Source organism: Callorhinchus milii, unplaced genomic scaffold (assembly GCF_018977255.1).
Source record: "Callorhinchus milii isolate IMCB2004 unplaced genomic scaffold, IMCB_Cmil_1.0 Scaffold2, whole genome shotgun sequence".
NCBI lineage: Eukaryota > Metazoa > Chordata > Chondrichthyes > Chimaeriformes > Callorhinchidae > Callorhinchus > Callorhinchus milii.
The window spans coordinates 35,908,098-35,929,684 of NW_024704743.1; the positions used below are offsets into that span (position 1 = coordinate 35,908,098).

At 46.0% G+C, this 21,587-nt stretch overlaps 1 protein-coding gene across 1 annotated transcript in view; it reads left to right on the forward strand.

The window, feature by feature from the left end:
• acad11 (acyl-CoA dehydrogenase family, member 11) overlaps positions 1 to 21,587 on the forward strand; it is a 60,519-nt gene that overhangs the window by 6,004 nt on the left and 32,928 nt on the right. Inside the window, exons 5-13 of the mRNA XM_007896882.2 lie at positions 145 to 309; positions 786 to 933; positions 2,045 to 2,166; positions 2,783 to 2,889; positions 3,972 to 4,098; positions 10,250 to 10,327; positions 11,322 to 11,460; positions 13,614 to 13,721; positions 16,867 to 16,965. Coding sequence (XP_007895073.2) covers positions 145 to 309; positions 786 to 933; positions 2,045 to 2,166; positions 2,783 to 2,889; positions 3,972 to 4,098; positions 10,250 to 10,327; positions 11,322 to 11,460; positions 13,614 to 13,721; positions 16,867 to 16,965 — 1,093 coding nt within the window. The remainder of the gene's footprint in view (positions 1 to 144; positions 310 to 785; positions 934 to 2,044; positions 2,167 to 2,782; positions 2,890 to 3,971; positions 4,099 to 10,249; positions 10,328 to 11,321; positions 11,461 to 13,613; positions 13,722 to 16,866; positions 16,966 to 21,587) is intronic.

Here is a 21,587-nt window from a genome sequence, read left to right on the forward strand (position 1 = left end):
TTTTGCTAATTTTACATTCAGTCAAGTATTTGGGTCTAAATTGTGACACTTGATTAACTTGATTCCATAATAAGGAGTCAAGGAATCCGACAATAATATCTTCCATTGACAATAAGTAATGGAGTCTTCCCTCCGTGAATTCAGGTCTTAACATGGACAAAACAGTACAAGGCTGCCGCAACGTCCAACATTCCCGCCATGAACCAGTTATCCGAATGGCTGCTCAGTAATTTACCGGATAATGATCAGGAAGGAACTTTAGTCCATGGTGATTTCCGTCTGGAAAATATAATCTTTCACCCCACTGAGGTAGGTGGACATGTACATGTCTCTGTGTGTCCTGCAGTAGATGATGAATCTGTGACTGAAAGGTCTCTCTGTTGAAGCCCCCTTTGCCACTCAGCTGATCAGCGTTGTCTGCATCCTGTGCTGGTGTCAAGCCACTGGATGAACAGTGCCACAAACACAGAATTATCCTTCAAATGATGGTTTCAAAACCTCTGTTTCATTAAAAGGGAAAATCCTGTAAAAGCAAGAACCCTTTGTAATGCTATATTATATTGAAATGCAGCAAATTGGTTTATTAGTAATTAATGTCTTGTTATGGCTTTTTTTGCACACAGATGTGGTGCCCATTTTGCATGCAGCAGGAAGTCATGTTTGGAATGACTCACAAAAATGAAAGAATTAGTTCAGTGGAATTGCTTATTAATAATATGAGTGCTCTTTAGGTCTTAGTTTGGACTGTTTTATAACAAAACAAAAACATGTTTTGCGATCCCTAGGCTCGGGTCCTGGCTGTGCTGGACTGGGAACTGTCAACCATTGGACATCCCATAGCAGACCTGGCCTACACCTGCTTGCCTTTCTATTGGCCCAAGGAAGTCCTCTTTATTGGACCGAACTGCAATTCAAATATTCAGGGGGTTGAAGGTGAGTTGTTAATGTTGTGGTTCTCCTGGCACGAGATTGCTGAATGCTGGCTGAATGATAAATGAATATTGAGTCTGATTATTAATAATCCTTACATTTAATATAGAATTTTATCATGTTGAAATGTCTCAAGTCGCTTCACAGATTTTTCTGTAAGGTGCAGTGACTTGCAGTGCAGTATTCGTAGGTGAATTCAGAAGCACAACAATGTCCCACAAACAACCATGAAGTGAATGACCAATTTTTTGAAAATCTGAGGTCTTGATGGCCAGGATACTGGGAGGGACTCCCTTCTCTTCCAATAGCGCCATGGACTCTTTAAAGTCCATTTCAAAAGGCAGACAGGATCTCGGTTTAATGTTTCATCTGAAGCATGTCACCTCGGATAATGCAGTGCTCCCCTAGCGATCCCCTGGAGTGTCCTAGATTGTGTGAGCTCACAATCTTGACGTAAGGCTTGAAACCACGTGGGGTTTAAAGTTAGGGCCTCAAGGTCTAGAATGACTTGTGCTGAATCTTCAGTATGGGCTGGGCTAGAGGTGCTTGCAAACTGTCAGCCATAGTGAAAAATGATCTTAGCTGATTTGTCCGTACCCCTCCCAGAAATGAGAATTCAGTATGTAGAGAATGACAGACTCAGCTGGTGTGAAACAGTTGCAGACTGTCCTGTCTCTACTGTCCGGTCTCCTGATGAAGGTGGCCATGTGCTGCTTCTTTCAATCCAAATAAATGAGCTCTTCTGAGAGACTATCCAGTGAGTGATTTTTTTGTTCAGCCGAGTGGGTGACACGTGGAAACCCATCGCCATGCTTAAAAATGACACAGGAAACATAGAAAATGGAGGCAGAAGGAGGTTCTTCGGCCCATCAAGCCTGCTTCACCAGATCTGGGTAGATTTTTTAATCTCAGTGTAATGTTTTATAACAGACGAGGAAGCAGATTCCTTAGTGATATAATCTGTTATGAAACATTGCATATTTACCCCAATTGACCAACACAGTGATTTGGCAAAATGTCTTCTAGTTCAGCTTTCTGCAGAGCCTTGAGTGTCTCGAAAGGATTATTTACTAACATTTCCCACCATCACCACCCACTTGTCTTTATTTCCTAGGAATTCCATCTTGTGAAGAATTGCTCTCTATTTACTGCCGATGTAGAAGTCTTCCTGTCTTACTACCGAACTGGAACTTCTTCCTGGCCTTATCCTCATTTAAGTTGGCCTCCATAATTCAGGTAATACTTCACTTGTACAGTACAGTATAATAATATTAGTATCACTATGAGTCCACAGAGAAGTATTATTTACTGAATTTATTGCAAATGAGTTGGCAGCAACGTAAAACCCTTCCAATTACAGTTGTAATCTAGGACTGATTGTGACCGTGAGTTTAAGTACAACCAGCTGTTACCTGGTCTGCGCTTTGGAGATGACAGTAAATTTGCAGTACAGAACATTTTGTCTTAAGGTATTTTCTTCCCTTCCTCTCTGCAGCATCTCTGCTTAAGGGAATGGACAGCAAGGTGGGAGGACATTCGGCCATTGCCTGCTCCTCCAGTCTAATCCTCCCCCTTTCCCGTGCACTTGTATATTGTTTCTCTTCAGAATCGTAAGGGATTCAAGTGGGGGTCTCTTCCTGGTAACAAATGACGTAACACTGCCCTGTGGAAATGCAGTTTCCGAAGGTGGGCAAGACATAATTCCTTATTGATGCAATACTGTGAAACAGCTGAATCAGACCCCATTTCTTCATCAAGGCTTGTGTCTTATTGGGAGACTGCTCTTGTTTAAGATAGAGTTCTGTTTGGAGGAATATTGACACTTTAAGCTGCTGTACTTTGGGTCCTCCAGGGGGTGTATGCTCGATCCATACTTGGAAATGCCACTGCTGACAATGCACACGAGTTCAAAGACAGTGTGAAGCCTCTGGCACAGACTGGATTGCTGCTCTCCAAAGGGTAAGAGTGTTACCCCCTTCCTCCCTTTTACATTAAGAGAATCTATGTACCACCAGATTATGCATGGAAATTCATAGAACTCAAGAGGTAAACATATAATTCTAGTGCACAAAAGGGCAGTTTCCAGTTCTCCTATTTTATTTTTATTAGAAAATAATTTTTCTCTCCTTCCCCGTGCGGTGCACCATTCCTTGGCTGGATGACCCCCATCAATGTTTCCTGAGGCTTTGCTCGTGCCATTCAAACCCTGGGCATAAGGGGGCCTGGATGACAGCGGTTTGGGTGACAGAGTCCTGTAATTGTTTTCCTCCTCCTTGGAGGCGAAGCTCCTGTCCTCTCTTATAACTGCTCTGCCCAGTGAGGCCAGAGAGTAATCCAATGTAATCTGAACGAATGATCAGCCTGTTTGGCTTGTCCTGGCTAACTAATCCTGTAAATAAAATTGGTCACTCATTTCATTGCTATGTGCAAATTGGCTGCTGTGTTCACCTACAAATACACAATGACTACACTTTACAGTAACTCCTGTGAAATGCTTTGAGATACTTCAACAGCAAATAAGGCGACATGTAAAATGCGAAGATTATTTATTAGTATTATGTGAACAACCTGACTAGATTGCCATTGATCACTCAGCACTGCTATTCCACATATAAAGCTTGTCGAGCAGTGTCGGGGCTGAGCCTGCAATGTTCAAAACAAGTAATGTTTATTATTGATTGCACAGTTACCAGAAAGTATTATGAATACCAAGAATCAAATTTGAGCTGCATTAGCTGACATTATGTGGCTCAGTTGAGAGTACTCTCATCTTTGGGCAAAAGTTTGTGGGTTGAATGAAACGCATATCAGGACTTGAGTTTATAGTCTGGACTGATTCTCCAGTGTGGTACTGGAGGAGCATTGCATTGTTATCCTATTATCCTGGCCCAAAAATATGTAATTGCTAATTCACCTCATGGCTGTTTGTGTTTGCCTATGAAAACAATCACTATACTCAATAGTAATGTAATGCACTTTGAGATGTTTTGAGGCATTAAGGTTTATAAGAACACAAGTTCCTCTCTAAATCCCCGATGTAGGAAATTGGAGCTATCGATCGAGCATCCCCCTGATACAAGAAGCCAATCGGAGCAGACAGCACAGGGCCATCTGGTCCTGCAGCAGCTGAAGAAATTCATGAAGCAGCACTTGTTTCCAGCAGAGCAGGTAAAGTCTGTTGTTACCTTCTGCCGACCACGTCATTGATGAACCTGCTTGGCCCTGCGATCAGTTTTAAATACTTATTTTATTACATTACAGAGTTCTCTGAGCCTTGTCTGGAAACGTTTATGAGCAGCTTGTGGTTACGTGATTATGTTTTAACATGGCAATTATGTTTTAACATGGCAATGGCTGGGAGCAATGATGTTGATTGTTCATTGCTTGTTTGTACTTGGGCTCAGTTGAGCTTATGTGTGTGTATGTGGGAGAGGTGGGCAGAAGAGGAGAGCTCTGCTTATATTAACTTGTGAGTTAAGACCCCTGTCCTCCCTGCTGCTTGGCTCCTGATGTTTTTTTTCCCTCTTCTTGTGTTGATCTGGGTTTGGGGGTTAGGGAGAAGGGAGGGAGATAGTTGTGTTTGTTTCTTTACGGAGTTATACCTTTGCACAGTGGGTAATTATCAACTGGAGCGCGTCACAGAGAGAATAGTTGAGGCTGGATTGCGATTTTATTTAAGCACAGTCAAACTTGTCTTCATCATCCTCTCAGGAGACTGAACCAAAGTGGCATTTAAGTAAGGATTCGTTTGTGCGTGTAGAATTTTTGTCTGGGCTGTTCCAGGGTGGTTCTTAACACGGGGTGGTGGTTGTTGAATGAAGGTGGTTGTTTGAAGAGGTTGTTAGGGTGGGATGGTAGGGTGGGTATGCTGGAAGGATAATAATAATATAATAATAATCCTTGCATTTGATATAGTACCTTATCACGTCTTTGAGACGTTTCAAGCTCTTCACAGAATATATTGTAAAGTGAATTAACTGTATGTTTTGTGGGCGAAACGCGGCAGCCAATTCCACATAGCAGTGTCCCACAAGCAGTCATGGATTGAATGACCAAATTATTATTTTTTTAAAGAGGGATTATTATCCCTGGAAAGCAATCCACCAATCGACTAACCAAATCGGATTCCTACTCACTAGGTAAACAGAGACATATGAAGTAAGGAAACTTGCTTAACGTTTCGTGCTGTTCAGCACTCAAAACATAATCTAAGGTGACACTCCAGGACAGTGCTGGGGTATGTTGCATTGTCCGAGGTGTCTTAACATTTAAAGTCGCGCAGAATTGTGGAAAATGCTTAAATTTGGTCCACATTTGGGAGCTGGTTTCTTTTTAAGGTTACCGAAAACTGCTTTCTTAATCAAGATGGAATTCAGAATTTTCCACAGATTTACAAGATCTTAGATTTTAAGACAAGATGGTTTTATGGACTAAGATTAGGTGGAATTTCAAACCAAATATCCGTAAATTTACCAAGATCAGCCTCTTTGTGTATTCCATATAATACACAAACTGCCCACTAGATGGCACCATGATGTTCTCTCTTCAACAACAACAACAAAATTACATGTGTACAGCAAACAAAAGCAGAAGTCGCTGGGAACACTTAGCAGGTCAAACAGCATCTATGGAGGAATGAACCAGGGAGACAAGGAGGGAACAGTCCCTTCGGAATGCTGAGAGGGGTGGGGAGGGAAAGATATGTTTGGTGGTTGGATCACGCTGGAGGTCCTGTAAATAACGGAGGATTATTTGTTGGTTGTTGAGGCTGGTGGGGTGGAAGGTGAGGACCAGGGAAACCTTATCACGGTTCTGGGAAGGGGTGAGGGCAGAGGTGCGGGAAACAGGGTGGACACGGTCAAGGGCCCTGCCTACCACAGTGGATGGGAATCCTCGGTCGAGGAAAAAGGAGGACACGTCAGTTGCTCTGGTGTGAATGGTGGCATTGTCAGACCAGATGCGGCAGAGGAAAAAGGGGCATGGAGTCTTTACAGGAGGTGGGGTGGGAGGAGGTGCAGTCCAGGTAACTGTGGGAGTTAATGGGCTTGTAAAAGATATCTGTTGATAATCTATGGCCCGAGATGGAAATGGTGAAGTCGAGGAAGGGAAGGCAACCGCCTCCCCACCAACTTACTGGTCACCCAGATCCCCCTCCCATGCCCACAAGTGCCTGATGTCATCAACCAGTCCCTCTCCTCCGTATCAGTCCTTGCCTCCCTCAAAACTGCTGTCATCACCCCCCTCCTGAAAAAACCCTCCCTAGATCCCTCAAACCCCAGCCACTACCACCTTATTTCTAACCTGCCCTTCCTCTCAAAAGCTCTAGAACGGGTTGTGGCCAACCAACTCTGCGCACACCTCTCCTCCCACTCCCTCTTCCAACCCCTCCAGTCCGGTTTCCGTCCACAGTACAGAGACTGTGCTTGTGAAAGTCACAAACGACATCCTCTCTATCTGTGACCAGGGCTCCTCTGCTTCCTTGTTCTCCTGGACATCTCCGCCACGTTCGACACAGTCAATCACGCCATCCTCCTCCACTGCCTTTCCTCCGTCATCCACCTCAGTGAGACCGCACTCGCCTGGTCGAGTCCTACCTCACAAACCGCCAGCAGTACATCTGCACAAACGACTTCTCCTCCCACTCTCACCTGGTCACCTGCGGGGTACCCCAAGGATCCATCCTTGGCCCCCTCCTCTGCCTAATCTATATGCTCCCTCTTGGGGATGTCATCCACAGACATGGGGTACATTTCCACATGTATGCAGACGACACCCAAATCTATTTTTCCACCTCTCTTTGCGACCCCCAGTCCCCTGATGTTCTGTCAGGCTGCCTGTCAGATCTCAGGGGCTGGATGAGCGCAGATTTCCTTCAGGTGAACGACAAGACAGAAGCCATACTCTTTGGCTCTCGTCAACGTCTTAACTCTCACGGTTCTCACCTCCTTCACCTACCCAACCTCCCACTAAAACTCTCCGAACCTGTACGCAACCTAAGCATCAGGTTCGACCCCCAATTATCCTTCCTCCCCCACATCTGGTCCCTCACCAGCACTGCTTTCTTCCACCTCCAACGCATCACCCATCTCCGCCAATATCTCACTCCAAGAGCTGCTGAAACCTTTGTTTCATGCCTTTGTCACCACTTGGTTGGACTACTCTAATGCCCTCCTCGCCAGCCTCCCATCCACTGCCATCCATAAAATCCAAATCATTCAAAGCTCTGCCGCCCGCATTCTCACCCGCACAAAACTCCGCTCCCCGGTCACCCCAGTCCTTGCCAGACTGCACTGGCTGCCTGTCCCAGAGAGGATCGATTTCAAGATCCTCACTCTTGTCTTCAAATCCCTCCACTCCTCTGCACCCCCTACCTCTCTGACCTCCTCTCTCCTCAAAACAGTACCCGTTGCCTTCGATCCTCCTGGTCTGGCCTCCTCCTTGTCCCCCGAGTCCTCCGCTCCACCCTCGGCTGCTGTGCCTTCAGCCACTACGCCCCGAGGCTCTGGAACTCCCTTCCTCACTCCCTTCGTCTCACTCCCTCCCTTCCATTTTTAGGTCTCTGCTGAAGACCTTTCTTTTGGACCGCGCCTTTGGTCACCTTCCTCCCCCTTTCTCCGGCTTGGTCCCCGGATCCGTTGCTGTGAAGCACTCTGAGACGCCGTCCAGCGTGGAGAGTGCTATATAAATCAAAGTTGTTGTTGTTGGAAGAGTCGGAGATGGACCATGTGACCATATTATGGAGGGGTGGAAGCAAAATTGGTGAATTTTTGCAGCTCAGCGCGAGAGCAGGAATTAGCCCCAACGCAATCGTCATTGTATCTGAGGAACAGGTCAGGGAGAGGATCTGATTAGACCCGGAACAAAGAGTGTTCCAGGTGGCCATCAAACAGGCAGGCGTAGCTGGCACCCATTTCGGGTTCCCATTGCGACACCTTTTACTTGGAGGAGGTGGGTGGAGTCGAAAGTGAAATTGTTCAATGTCAGAACAAGTTCAGTCAGGTGGAGGAGGGTGGTGATGGATGGAGACAAGTTGGGCTGCTATTCGAAATTCAGGACCAAGGAACTGGAAATTGTTGAAGAGGCGGAAGGCGTCAGAGGAGTCACGGATGTAGGTTGGTAGGGCCTGGACAAGTGGAGCAAACATGGAGTCCAGATATGAGGCGATCAGTTCGGTGGGGCAGCAACAGGCTGAAACAATAGTTCTCCCGGGACAGTCCTGTTTGTGGATGTTGGGGAGGAGGTAGAGGTGGGCTGTGCGGGGCTGGGGGCTATGAGGTTGGAGGCTGTAGAGGAAGCTCCCCAGAGGAGATAAGGTCATTGGCTGTCTCGGTGATGATGGCTTGGTGTTCAGTTGTGGGGTTTTGTATAGTGCCTTGGGACATCCTCAAATGTATAGCGCCTTTCATGTCGGGCAGACATTTCAAGGCGCTGGACGCTGAGTGTTTCAGACAGAGGTAGGGGTCGGTGTTAGGGTCTGGGAGGGTAGAGTGCAGGGAGGGCGAAGGAGGGTGACCGAAAGCACAATCGAAGAGGAGGGTCTTGGAGGAGGCAAGGGAGGGGGCGAGGCTGAGGGACTGCGGGATGGAATTCCAGAAGGTGGGGGCAGAGTGGCAGAAGGCCCAACCGCCAATGCTGGGGCATCGAGGCGGGGAACGTGGAGCAGACCGGAGTCTGCTGAGCGGAGGGAGCTGGCAGGTTGGTAGGGTATTAGGAGGTCGCAGAGGTAGTGGGGAGCAAGACCATGGAGGGCTTTGAAGGTGAGGACTAGGATTCTTGAACTATATCTCCTGTGTGATGGGAAGCCAGTGGAGTCGGGCGAGGATGGGGGTGATAGGGTCATGAAGCCTGGTGCAAGAGAGTTCTGGATGATCTGCAGCCTATGGAGGGAGGTGATAGGGAGGACAACAAGCAGGGAATTTGCGTAGTCGGGAAAGGCAGAGTGGGTCATGGCACGGATGTGGGGTAGAAAGTATAGTTGAGGATCAAACAAGATGCCAAGGTTCTGGACAGGCTTAGTAAGGTGGAGTGTGCTTCCTTTGATGGTGATTCTGTCAGCGCCTGAGGTGAGAAGGCGCTGATGAGAACCAATCAGGAGAGCCTCGGTCTTGTTGACGTCCAACTGGAGAAAGTTAACTTTCATCCAGGACTTGATGTCTGACAGACATTCTGCCAGGACAGCAGTGGTCCTGAAGTTGAGGGTGGAAGCAGAGAGATAGAGTTGGATGTCATCCTCATACATGTGGAAGTTGACCCCATGTCTGTGGATGATATCACCAAGAGGGAGCATATAGATATTGAAGATCTGTTATTCAGAGACATATTGGAGCTGAACAAAATCATGTGAATCTGAATTGAGTTTGATTTTCTTTTAAATGTTCTTTATAATCATCATCCTTACATTTGATATAGCGCTTTTCTCGTCTTCTAGACGTCTCAAAGCGCTTCACAGAATATGCTGTAAAGTGAATTGACCGTATATTTGTGGGCGAAATGCGGCAGCCAATTGCGCACAGCAGTGTCCCACAAACAGTCGTGGATTGAAAATGACCAATTTATTATTGTTTTGTTTTGGAGGGATTATTATTAGGCGTGTGGAAGTAAGAAAACTTGGCCAAGGTTTCACCCTTCCTGGAATTGAACCCAGGTCAGTTCCTGTTGAGGAGATAATCAACTGGTATCAGCCTGCCTCGGTTGGTAGCACTCTAGCCTCTGAGCCCAAAGGTTATGGATTCAAGCCCCATGTCAGGACTTTGAACTTACAATCCAGGGTGATACTCCAGTACTGTGCTGGGAGGAACACTACATTGTTGGAGGTGATGTACTACAGATAAGACAATAAACTGAGGTCTTGTCTGCTTTTTCAGGTGGACGTTAAAGATCCCATGGCACCAGTTGAAAAGAGAAGGGAGTTTCCCCCGATGATCTGGCCAGCAATTCTCCTGGTCATGCATGTCATGGCTGTTTGAAGGATGTTGCTGTACAAATGGGTTGCTGTGATTGCCTACAAAGTACACAGTCACGTCCCTACATCCTGTGAGGGACTTTGAGAAAAGGCACCATATCAAATTCAGAAATGATCATTATCATTTCAGCCACGAACAGCTCCAAAAAGACCGAACTGTCTTGCTTGTCGGATTGACAAGTGACTGTTTCTGGGGTTTGGGCTACCAATCCAGATGGCATGCACAGTAAACTCACTAAATAAGTGTATTCTCAGATGAAAGAGAAAAGAGAGAGGTGTTTGTGAGCTATTCAGTGCTGTCTATTGCTTTAATAATCATAATTTACATTGACTCACACTGGTAATCTTTCTGTGCAGGAGATTGCAGAATATTATGCCAGAAATGAACATTCTGTTCTCCGATGGAAGCAGCCACCTGTTATAGAGACGCTGAAGGTACATTGTGGGACTTTGTATCTTTGCATCCATAATGGGTCTGAAGTTCAAGATTCACCAAATGATTAGTGTGTGTCTCTCTCTGAAAATCTGCTCAGATGACAAGCTCAATTTTGATATGGCTTTGCTGGGAAGGAAATGGGATTCCAAGTGGAGTTTCAAATGTGCTATTTGCAAATCCCTCAATCTTGACACAATTGTCTGCAGTGTGTGGGAACAGTGCAGCACATGCTCTTTTGCTGACAAGATCGCAAAGGGAGCTTTAAGGTTTCAAAATATGCTCGTTGGGAAAAACAGCAGCACAAACCGTGCCTGTAAGAAGTGCCTTGGGACATTGAGTGCGTTTCTTCTGAGCAATCCCATCTATAGCACACTGACCCCGGGACAGTGCATCTTGTCTCCTTATTCTTTCATACCCCTTCCACCACATTGTCACCTGGTGTCCCATCCAACAGTCCAGCTCAAGGTTTACTTCCTGACAGAACAGAAGAGTTGCAACATTTTCAGGGCAGGCACTCATCAGGAGATGCAGTCACTAGTCAGAGGTCAAAGGGTAATAGTTTGCAGACTTGCTTCATCCATAGTGGAAAATGACAAAAGCCCCTTATCAGAAGAACAGCAAAGATGTTTCCAATTTTGCATGCATTACTTTTGGCTGATGATTTGCTGTGACACTGCTCTCCAGGCAAGTCGTTTTTGTGAAACAGCCCCAGTACTGCTTCCAGAGATTAGCAAAAGAAAACTTTGCAGGAGCATCTCTGCCCCCATTCTTTGGAACTCCATCCCACAGTCCCTTCTACTTGCTCCCTCTCTTGCCTCCTTCAAGACTAGTCTCAAGACCTCCTTTTCGATCTCTCCTTCGCCACCCTCCTACCCCTACCCTCCCTGCCCTCCATCCCCACTGATCCCAACCCCCCTGCTCAGGTCCGAATCTCTGTCTATCTGATTTGAAAAGCACTTTACAAATGTAATATGTTGTTTTTACTCCTGGCAGCTGAAGGCTAAAGCTGTGGGACTATGGAACCTCTTTTTACCAGAGGTCAGTGGCCTGAGCCAGCTGGACTATGCTTTCATGGCTGAAGAAATGGGACGATGCTTCTTTGCTCCAAAGGTTTTCAACTGCCAAGCCCCGGGTAAGTTTCTGCAAAATGTTCTGCAAGCTTCTGGTTTAATTTTTTTTCTTTATTATTTGCACATTGACACACTGTTACCAAAATAAAATTTTGTTCAGGAATAATGGGCATTTGAAATTGATGGTCAATTTGAACTCATCTAGGCTGAATAATAATGATAATCCCTGGATGTCTTCGAGACGTCTGAAAACGCATCACAGAATATACTGTAAAGTGAATTGACTTTATAATTTGTGAGCGAAAATTATTACCCCACGAAAAGCAATCTGCCAATTGAGTAGCAACTGGGTTCCTACATACTGCTAGGTAAACAGAGGCGTGTGGAGTAAGGAAACTTGCCCAACATTTCTTCGGCCAGGAATAGAACCCAGGTCTCTCGCTTGCGAGGCAAGTGCTGCATTGTTGAAGGTGCTGTGCTTCGAATGAGACATTAAAACGAGGTCCCGTCTGCCTTTTCAGGTGGACGTTAAATAACCAATGGCACGATTTGAAAAATAAATGGAGATTCTCATGGTGTCCTGGCCAACAATCCTTTCAAAATAAAATTCATGATTTACATGATGTGTTTGGCACTGTGACTGTGTTCACCTACAAATACACAGTCACTCACTTTACAGTAAATCCCATGAAATGCTTTGAGGCTTCATCCTGACATGAAAATGCTATATCAAATGTAAGAGTAACTATTATTAATAATAACATTTTCTCTCTAAGAATTGCAAAAAAACAGCTTCCAAACTGAGTTTACCATAATTCTGCAAGTTACAACAACAACAACAACAAATTGCATTTATACAGAACCTTTCACTTAGGGAGGATGTCCAAACACATTGGGAGTTGGGGGTTGGATTCAAGAGGGATGGGAGGTGAGAAGATTGGGGGTGGGAAGATGACTGAAGGCAAGGTCAAGGAGGAATATCTCGAGACAGACCTTGAAGGAGGCAAGGGTGGGGGGAGAAGCAGAGGAGCTCTGGCAGATGACATCACCAAGCGGCTGACGTCATTGAGTGGGAGCATGTAAATATTAAAGACAAGGGGACAGTACAGAGCCCTGAGGCATTCCCGTAAGTATGGTGTGAGGGCTGGAGGAGAAACCGTTGACAGATACAAAGTGGAGAATGGGTGAATCAGATCCTGAACGTGTGGGTGGATATTGTGTGAGGGCTAGATTAAACAGGACTGCGATTGTTAAGAGATTGATAATTACTCACCGTTGCGAGGCTTGAACACAAGGAGAGGTGTGTGACTGATGGCCATTGTACCATATCCTGGCAAATTGTCAAAACCTCCAGGATGGGTGGGGGCGGGGGGAGAAATTAGTGGAGAAAATCAGCATGGAAAAACAAACGTTTCTTATGACAATTGTGCTGTCAGGGGTTTTGAACAGGACAAAATGCGTTACCAGTATTGTCCAAATAAGTTAATCATTTTAACACATCTTCATGAAAGCGATTGAGCAAATGGAATTGAAGGATTTGGCCTGATCTGATAAATAGGCAGAAACAGGCTCAATAGGCTTACTGGCCTCCTTGTGTTCCTATGACGTACAAGAATTCATTTCAGCCTATTTGCCCCCACTCTCTGGTACTCCATCCCGGAGCCCCTACGACTCACCCCTTCCCTTTTTTCCTTCAAGGTCCGCTTCAAGACCTTCCTTTTTGACTGTGCCTTCAGTCATCTTTCCCTCCTAACTCCCTCAGTTCCAAGCCTCATTGGCTCCAGAATTAGCTTGGGTGCTAATTCTGTTATTATGTTAATTCTGGATTGTTCAGTGCTTTTGGGATTCCTCTCGATGCGAAAGGTAGTTTATAAACTTACATTTGTTGTGTCAACATGTGTCATTGATTACTCATCGTTGCTTCATGAAGCTTTCAGTCATTTTGTTTTGTTCTCTGGAACTTTGTGTCTGAACCTATCTGCTTCCCCCCTCCTCACTTTCGAAGCCCACCTTTAAAACCTTTTCCACCTGCTTTTGGTCACCACTCTCCCCGCCTTCTCAGATTCCCCATCCCCAGCTTCCCCATCCCAGCCTGGGTGCCTAGTTGGCTCTGTGAAACACTTTGAGATGGCCGCCTGATGTGAAAGGCGCTATATAAATATTGCTGTTGTTGTTTGGCTCTGATTAAACCTTGTTCCTCCTGCTTGTTTTGCAGACACGGGGAACATGGAGGTGCTGCATTTATACGGAACAGAGGAGCAGAAGAAGCAATGGCTGAAGCCACTGCTTTCGGGAGAAATCAGCTCCTGCTTCTGCATGACTGGTAGCAAATGATTTTACTTCATTGCAGTCTGAGATGTCAAATGGGAAATATTCAAACTTGATTTTGTGTGTCTACCTCCTGATCTAACAGAGAGTGAGGCTGCATTCCTGACAGAAAGAGTTTGTAAATTCAGTTTAGTTTGAAAGTTGGTTTCTGAAAAGATGTGCAGAAAACTGGTTTCCAAATTAAGATAAAATTCAAGACCTTTCCAAAATTCTGTCCAAAATTCTTAAATTTCAGGCTCCTTATTGGGTTCCTTTCCTAGTGATGGGGTAATGGAGCTGGGTCAGTCTGGGGAAATTAAAACGGCTTGCTGTTTATTTGCTGGGCTATATTGAAATATTCATCCAGAAGCCACACGACTCCAGTTTGAGAAGAGCACGTTACTGAGGGTGATTGAATGGAGGTCAATACGTCATACACATGGGCTTCCTGTGTAACGCCGCTGAGATCAGGAACTGGGGGAAATGGGGGATTGGGCTCAATCGCTGACTCCAGCAAGCGGAGGTGCTTCTGGTAAATAATGATTAATTATGGATGATTATGTTATGTATGATCATGACTATAAGCGTTGATTCGTATAATTATGGGTAATGTACTCGCTGTCATTTAATAAGGAGAATATAAAACTCTTGAAGTCAGCAGAAAAATGGAACCTAGTGGTAAGCAGGCTGGTACAACTTGGTTTCGAGCGATCAAAGAATTTAGATGAAGTTACATTTTTCAGAACAAAGAATCATGTTAGAAAACAGTTTCAAGGCCAGGACAGAGATACTGGGACAAGGAGATTAGGAGTCAGGAGAGGAGTCACAAGGGGCAAAGGAATGTATGAGAACCCATCACTGAGGGGTACCGATACAATGAACACCATGTACAGAATAAGATGAGCAGATCTGGAGGAATGCAATGGTCCAAAGGTGATGTGACTGTAAGAGTCAGTACTTTTAGAAATCTGAGTGAAATTGTCTCGGATCAGGGAGAGAACAGCTCTGTGGTTACCCTTGCGAAGGGCTGACCTCTCTGACCACAGAAACTCAAGATTGAGAACTTGCACTTCCTTGTCAAAGTCCTGGAATGCGTTGTTGCCAATCAACTCCGCGCAAACCTCTCCTCCCATTCCCTCTTCGAACCCCTCCAGTCCGGCTTCCGCCCTGCCCACAGTACAGAGACTGCGCTTGTGAAAGTTTCAAACGACATCCTCTCTATCTGTGACCAGGGCTCCCTCTGCCTCCTTGTCCTCCTGGACCTCTCCTCTGCTTTCGACAGTCGATCACGCCATCCTCCTCCACTGCCTTTCCTCCGTCATCCACCTTAGTGGGACTGCACTTGCCTTTCAAAGCCATACTCTTTGGCTCTTGTCAGCATCTTAAATCGCACGGTTCTCACCTCCTCCACCTACCCGAACCTCCCCCTAAAACTTTCCGAACCAGTATGCAATCTAGGCGTCAGTTCGACCCCCAATTATCCTTCCTCCACAACATCCGGTCCCTCACCAGCACTGCTTTCTTCCACCTCCGACGCATCGCCCGTCTCCGACAGTACCTCTCCCAAAAGCCGCAGAAACCCTGGTCCATGCCTTTGTCACCTCTCGGCTGGACTATTCAAACACCCTCCTCACCAGCCTCCGCTCCACTACCATCCATAAAATCCAGATTGTTCAAAGCTCTGCCGCCCGCATTCTCACCCGCACCAAACTCTGCTCCCTAATTACCCCAGTCCTTGCCAGACTGCACTGACTGCCTGTCCCAGAGAGGATGATTTCAAGATCCTCAGCTTGTCTTCAAATCCCTCCACTCCTCTGCACCCCCTACCTCTCTGACCTCCTCTCTCCTCAAAACAGTGCCTGCTGCCTGTGCTCCACCGGGTCTGGCCTCCTCCTTGTCCCCCGAGTCCTCCGCTCCACCCTCAGCGGCTGTGCCTTTAGCCACTATGCCCCGAGACTCTGGAACTCCCTTCCTCACTCCCTTCGCCTCGCCCCCTCGCTTCCTATTTTCAGGTCTCGGCTAAAGACCTTTCTCTTCGACCGTGCCTTTGGTCACCTTCCTCCCCATCCCCCTGGCTCGGCCCCGGGATCCATTATTGTGAAGCGCTCTGAGACACCGTCCGGCATGGAGAGCGCTATATAAATCCAAGTTGTTGTTGTTGGACGAGCAGGAGGGCTGAAGGAGAAAGAACCACACAGACTCTTGAGTTAAAACTCAGAGACCAGCACGCAGGCAGTCTGTCCTACTGATCACGCTGATCACTGGGTGACTCGGGAGAGCAGGAGCAGAGAGGCTGAGAACGTCTGTCAAGACGATTTCTCAACTGACCAGAGAAGGGCATCCCTCACATTCCAAGAGGGGTAGCTGAGTGAGCCAAGTATCTTAGGGAGAGAGAGCAATCCTGCCTACAAGAGCTGGGGACCTACCGAAGCGGCTGCTAGTTACCGGTAGAATAGTGATACGCACCCTCACGGGTCCATACCTTCCTTCTTGTACCCACTGTGTTAATCTTATATGATTTTATTATTAGTATCATTTTCTTAGATAGTATTCGCGATCAGGATACTATGATTTTTTCATAAATTAGTGTTGTGAGCCAGTCGGGGTAATCATGATTATGATAATCGTCTGTGAACATGTTTGTTAATCATATTGACTCTTAAGTGCGATCCTGTTTTAATCAGGTGTTGGTGAACCTGGAGTTCCTAACTATATAACCTTTAACCTAACATTGTACTGATCAATATATTTTCAAGTATATTCGAAAACTTAAACTCTGTTAAACATCCATTGGTCTCCGAGTCTTGAGTGTATCGATTCTAAGCAGCCCTGCGAAAGTTAACATTCTCCAAAGGCCACTGCCTCTCTCCACCTTCTTTGTATTTCCATGTCTATTATTCTGAGGGGTTTCTAGTTGATGAGCCTCTCTTGTCTAAATGGTTCCCTGTTTGTGTAAGCTACACACAGGATTTATTGCGGTGAAGTTTGGGGAAATAGCTGCACCCTGCTGGGTTGAATTTTTTTTGAGTAAAAACATGTATTTTGGCCTTGTTGTTTTCCCCCAAAAAGGAATATGAATCAAACGAGCCACAGTGTGTGCCGTTGAGATCTCTGCTTGTGGTTATTTTAGTTTTTGATGGTGTCTCTGGTGTGATTTTCAGAGCCAGCCGTGGCCTCCAGCGATGCCACTAACCTGGAGTGCAGTATTCGCCGGGAAGGAGCGAGCTACAGGATAAATGGTACCAAGTGGTGGAGCAGTGGTGAGTAAAGCTGGGATATCGCTCTTTGTGTTGGATGTCACTGTGATTCTTAGCTGGTTGGGTTCATAGTCCACTTGCTACATGTTCATCCATGTTGTATAGATGTTCATCCATCTATGCTATATCCAAATTGGCTGTTATGTTTGCCTAAAAATGTGCAGTCCCTATATCCATGACAACAATTATCTGTGAAGCTCTTTGGTATGTTTCAATATTATAGGCATTATATCATAGTAATATTATTATAGTGTATCATATGCACCGACTGTTTAATTTTTTAGTTCTGTTCAAATGGGTGGGTTTCGTGTGCAGCCATTTGACTTACCACCCCCCGCCCCCCCCATAAAAACAACCAACAACTGTGATCTGATGTATTTGGACGATCTGCAGTTTATAATTGTCTGACAAAGTGATAGCAAGTTGTTGTTCAATCTTTCCTGAAACAACTTTGCAGCGGAAACCTGCCTTAGTTACTTATATACAGTGCCGCTGGGAACCGAGCTTCCCACCCATTAGTTGTGCTTTGAGATGCAGAAAATAGCCATAGTTTTAGTCCAATCCCAATGACATATAGAGGGGGGAAATACCACCTGGATCTACATTTACTGTTTTCTTATACTTTCGGAGCATCCAGAATTTGGGAATTTGAGTTCTTAAATTCAATTTTAATTTTGAAGCTGGTTTTCTGTAAGTTTCATTTAAGATCTATAGAAAACTGACTTTAGAGTTAGGACTGAATTCTGGACACTCTGAAATGTTACATAAATAGAGTAAATCTAGACACAAGCTGATTTATTCCTGCTCCTTATTGTGAAGGAATGCAATGACAGTATAAAGTAGGTATGTCTGATTTTAGGGTACAAAATACCATGAGGTACAGTGATACTATGTGTTGTCAAGGGCAAGAGCGAGAGGAGAAGTAGGGGGCCAGATGAACCCAGGCTGCTCTCATAACTGAAGTCATTAGAAGTGAAGTCATTAGAAGTGTCATATGACAGCTCGTCCATCAAATGCAGTGAAATTGAAAACATAAAGGTTCTTGCTGAAGCTGTATTTTTGAATATTGTAATAGCTGAATTGATCTGGATTTGTGGGTTGAAACGTGGTAGAGATCAGCCTCTGAAATCACAGAGACGGAAAGATTTTGTTAGTGACCTCCTGCTACATTGCCAGAATTGTCCCTCCTATAGCTTTGAATTTCTCAAGTAGCATGAGTATAGCACACACAGCATGGACACTCCCTATTCTGTTTAAAAGAAAGCAAAACTGTCTGGTTTCTGAGAAACAGATTTTGTAGTTGTTTTAATTAAAGCATTTTTTTAAAAAAAGCTAACTGCCTGAGACGTATGGATATCCACCACCATGCTTAATATTATCCAAACCAGACTGAGTGTTCCCCATGTGTGGAATTTCCCTGTATCTGGAATGGAAAGTGCTCTCTCTTCCCAGAGGGATGCATCCTGCTTGACTAATTCTGGGGGATATGAGTTGCAAGTCGGTAAAATGCAAGGCTTGGAGACCCCAGAGTGTGTGTTGGGATACTGCTGGAGTTTAACCAGCTAAAACTGCATAGCTTGCCAGGTTAAACCCCAGCAAGACTCAATTTCACTGGGGGAGAGAATAAAACATTTCAAAAGTATAAAGTATTCATGAACAAATTGACTTTCATACTTTAGAAAATTACAGTTTTTTTTTGTACAACGATATCCTTGAACATCACAATTTGTAATATTCTGTCTTTGATGTCTACCTGAATAAAGTGACTCCAAGTGTTTATCTGGTAAATAAAACTGACCTTTACAAAACAAAATATGTTATAGTGTATATTGCTGTAAATTGCATTGGAATGTTGTGATATAAATCACAGGCTAATGTTTATGAAGTTGTGGACAGTAATGGTTTACATTTTGGAATTTTGTATCCTGAGACATGTTTTCACTTGTCAGACAGTGGAGCTGTGCACTGCAGTGATTCTGGATAGATAACTCAGTGTGTAGGGGTTTTAATAAATGTGTGACCCTGTGGTGAAGTATGAACTGACACAAATTTCCTTTTAAGTTGTAGAATTTAATAAAAGATTAGGAAGGTTATACATATCAAAGTTATATGTTTCATCAAATCAAATTAACGCTCACAACGGGTCAGTTGGATCTGATCCACAACGGATCAGATTCTTGCTTACGACGGGTTAGTAAAGTGGAGGAATTGACTTGTTAACGTGTCGATCCATGTTGATTGTAATATATCGAGATTGCAATTTCTTGAGATTGGTTGCGGTTAGCTCCCTTGTTTCCAAAACTTAGCTCTCCTCCTTTTGTTGAGAATTATCCTTGTAAAGACATATACATTGACCTTGAAAAGACATCTGGAATTTAGCTCCACTAAAAAACCTGGCTCTCCCCCAATGACCCCGTCCCCCTAGTGGAAGCCTCTCTTCCAGGCTACACCTTCCACTACATCCCCCGTCCAAACCAACGTGGTGGTGGGGTAGCCCTCATCTCCAAAGCCTCCCTTGGCCTCACCCCCTAATCCTCTGGCTGCTTCCCCTCTTTCAAGCACCTCACCCTTTTCCACCCCTCTCTCCCTTTGAAAATCCTCCTTGTTTACCGTCCCCCTAAGCCCCCCGGCTCCTTCCACACAGACATCTCTACTCTCCTCTCTTCCCTGTCCCTCTGCTTCAAGAGCCTACTCATAATGGGCGATTTCAACCTCCACCTAAACTCCCCCTGCACTACTTCTGCTGATTTCACTGCCCTCCTCTCCTCCCTTAACCTCACCCTACATCTAAACTCACCCACCCACAACCGTGGTCATGCACTTGACCTCATCATCACCCATGGCCTTGACATTTCCGACCTCAGCATAGTGGACAAGGCCATTTAGGACCACCTTTTCATCTCCTTCTCCTCTCACATCCCTCTCCTCCACAAAGCCCTCAACCATCCTCTACCACTCTTGGAAAAGGCTACCCCCTGAGACCCTCACACAGCCCTCTCATCATCAGACATCCTATCCCTCTGGCCTTCCACCCACGGAGATCCTGAAGCAGCCGTCCAGCTGCTCCATGATCACCTCTCCTCCACTTTCAACTCCCTTGTCCCCCTAAAATCCAGGACCATCTCCAAACCCACCCGATCCCCCTGGTACAACAACCATCTCTGCCGCCAAAACACCCAAACCCGTCTGCTCGAGCGCAGAAGGCGGAAAACTGGCCTGACAGTTCACTGCCAACTGTGGTTCGAGCATCGCCACAGGTACCGCCGTTCTTTGACAGGCGCAAAAACGGCTTCTACTCCAACATCATCCTGGAGGCCAAAAACAATCCCCAAATCCTTTTTTACACCACCCACTACCTCCTCCGTGCCCCCTCCGCTCAGGCCTCCTCAATCTTCACATCAAGTGCCAGGAGGTCATGGACTTCTTTTTTCCTAAAATACTCAACATCCACCGGGCAGCTTCATCCACCTGCCCCTTGTCACCCACCACCAACTTTCCTCATCATCTGCTCCTACCACCATCCCCTTTCTACACTCTTTCCTCCTCATCTCTCCCTCCTCCCTCTCACCCACCATCACCTCCATGAAACCCACCACCTGCTGCCTCGATCACCTCCGCACCAACTTACTGGTCACACAACTCCCTCTCCTATGCCTCTCCTCCAGATCAGTTCCTGCCTCCCTCAAAACTGCTGTCATCACCCCCTTCCTCAAAAAACCCTCCCTAAATCCCTCAAGCCCCAGGCACTACTGCCCTATTTCTAACCTGTCTTTCCTCTCAAAAACTCTAGGACGGGTTGTGGCCAACCAACTCCGTGCACACCTCTCCTCCCACTCCCTCTTCGAACCCAACTCTTCGAATCCAACTCATTCAGATCTCTGCCGCCCGCATTCTCACCCGCACAAAACTCCGCTCCCCGATCACCCCAGTCCTTGTCAGACTGCACTGGCTCCCTATTCCAGAGAGGATCGACTTCAAGATCCTCACCCTTGTATTCAAGTTCCTGCACTCCTCTGCACCCCCCTACCTCTCTGACCTCATCTTTCCTCAAAACAGTACCCATTGCCTTCGTTCCTCCGGGTCTGGCCTCCTCCTTGTCCCCCAAGTCCTCCGCTCCACCCTCGACGGCTGTGCCTTCAGCCACTATGCCACGAGGCTCTGGAACTTCCTTCCTCACTCCCTTCGTCTCGCTCCCTCCCTTCCCATTTTCAGGTCTCTGCTGAAGACTTTTCTTTTTGACCGCGCCTTTGGTCACCTTCCCCCCCTCCCCCTGGCTCAGCCCCGGGATCCAAAACTGTAAAGCGCTCTGAGACTCCGTCCGGCGTGGAGGGCGCTATATAATTCCAAGTTGTTGTTGCTATGGTGAGTATGAGCGAGATGCCAAACAATCAGCACCTCTGAACTGAATCCAATTCAACGCAGGCTTTGTTCACGATGCACAACACAAAACTATTTCAACCACCTTGCCTCCTTCAGGGCCTATCCCCACAGCATCTTCTTTCCTCCATACCACTTACTCTCCATCCCTCTCTGATCCCAACCTACAGCTCGGGGTGCAAATCCCTCACTGTCCAGCTGATGTGAAAGGCACAATGAATGCAATTTGTTGTTGTTATTGTGGCCCG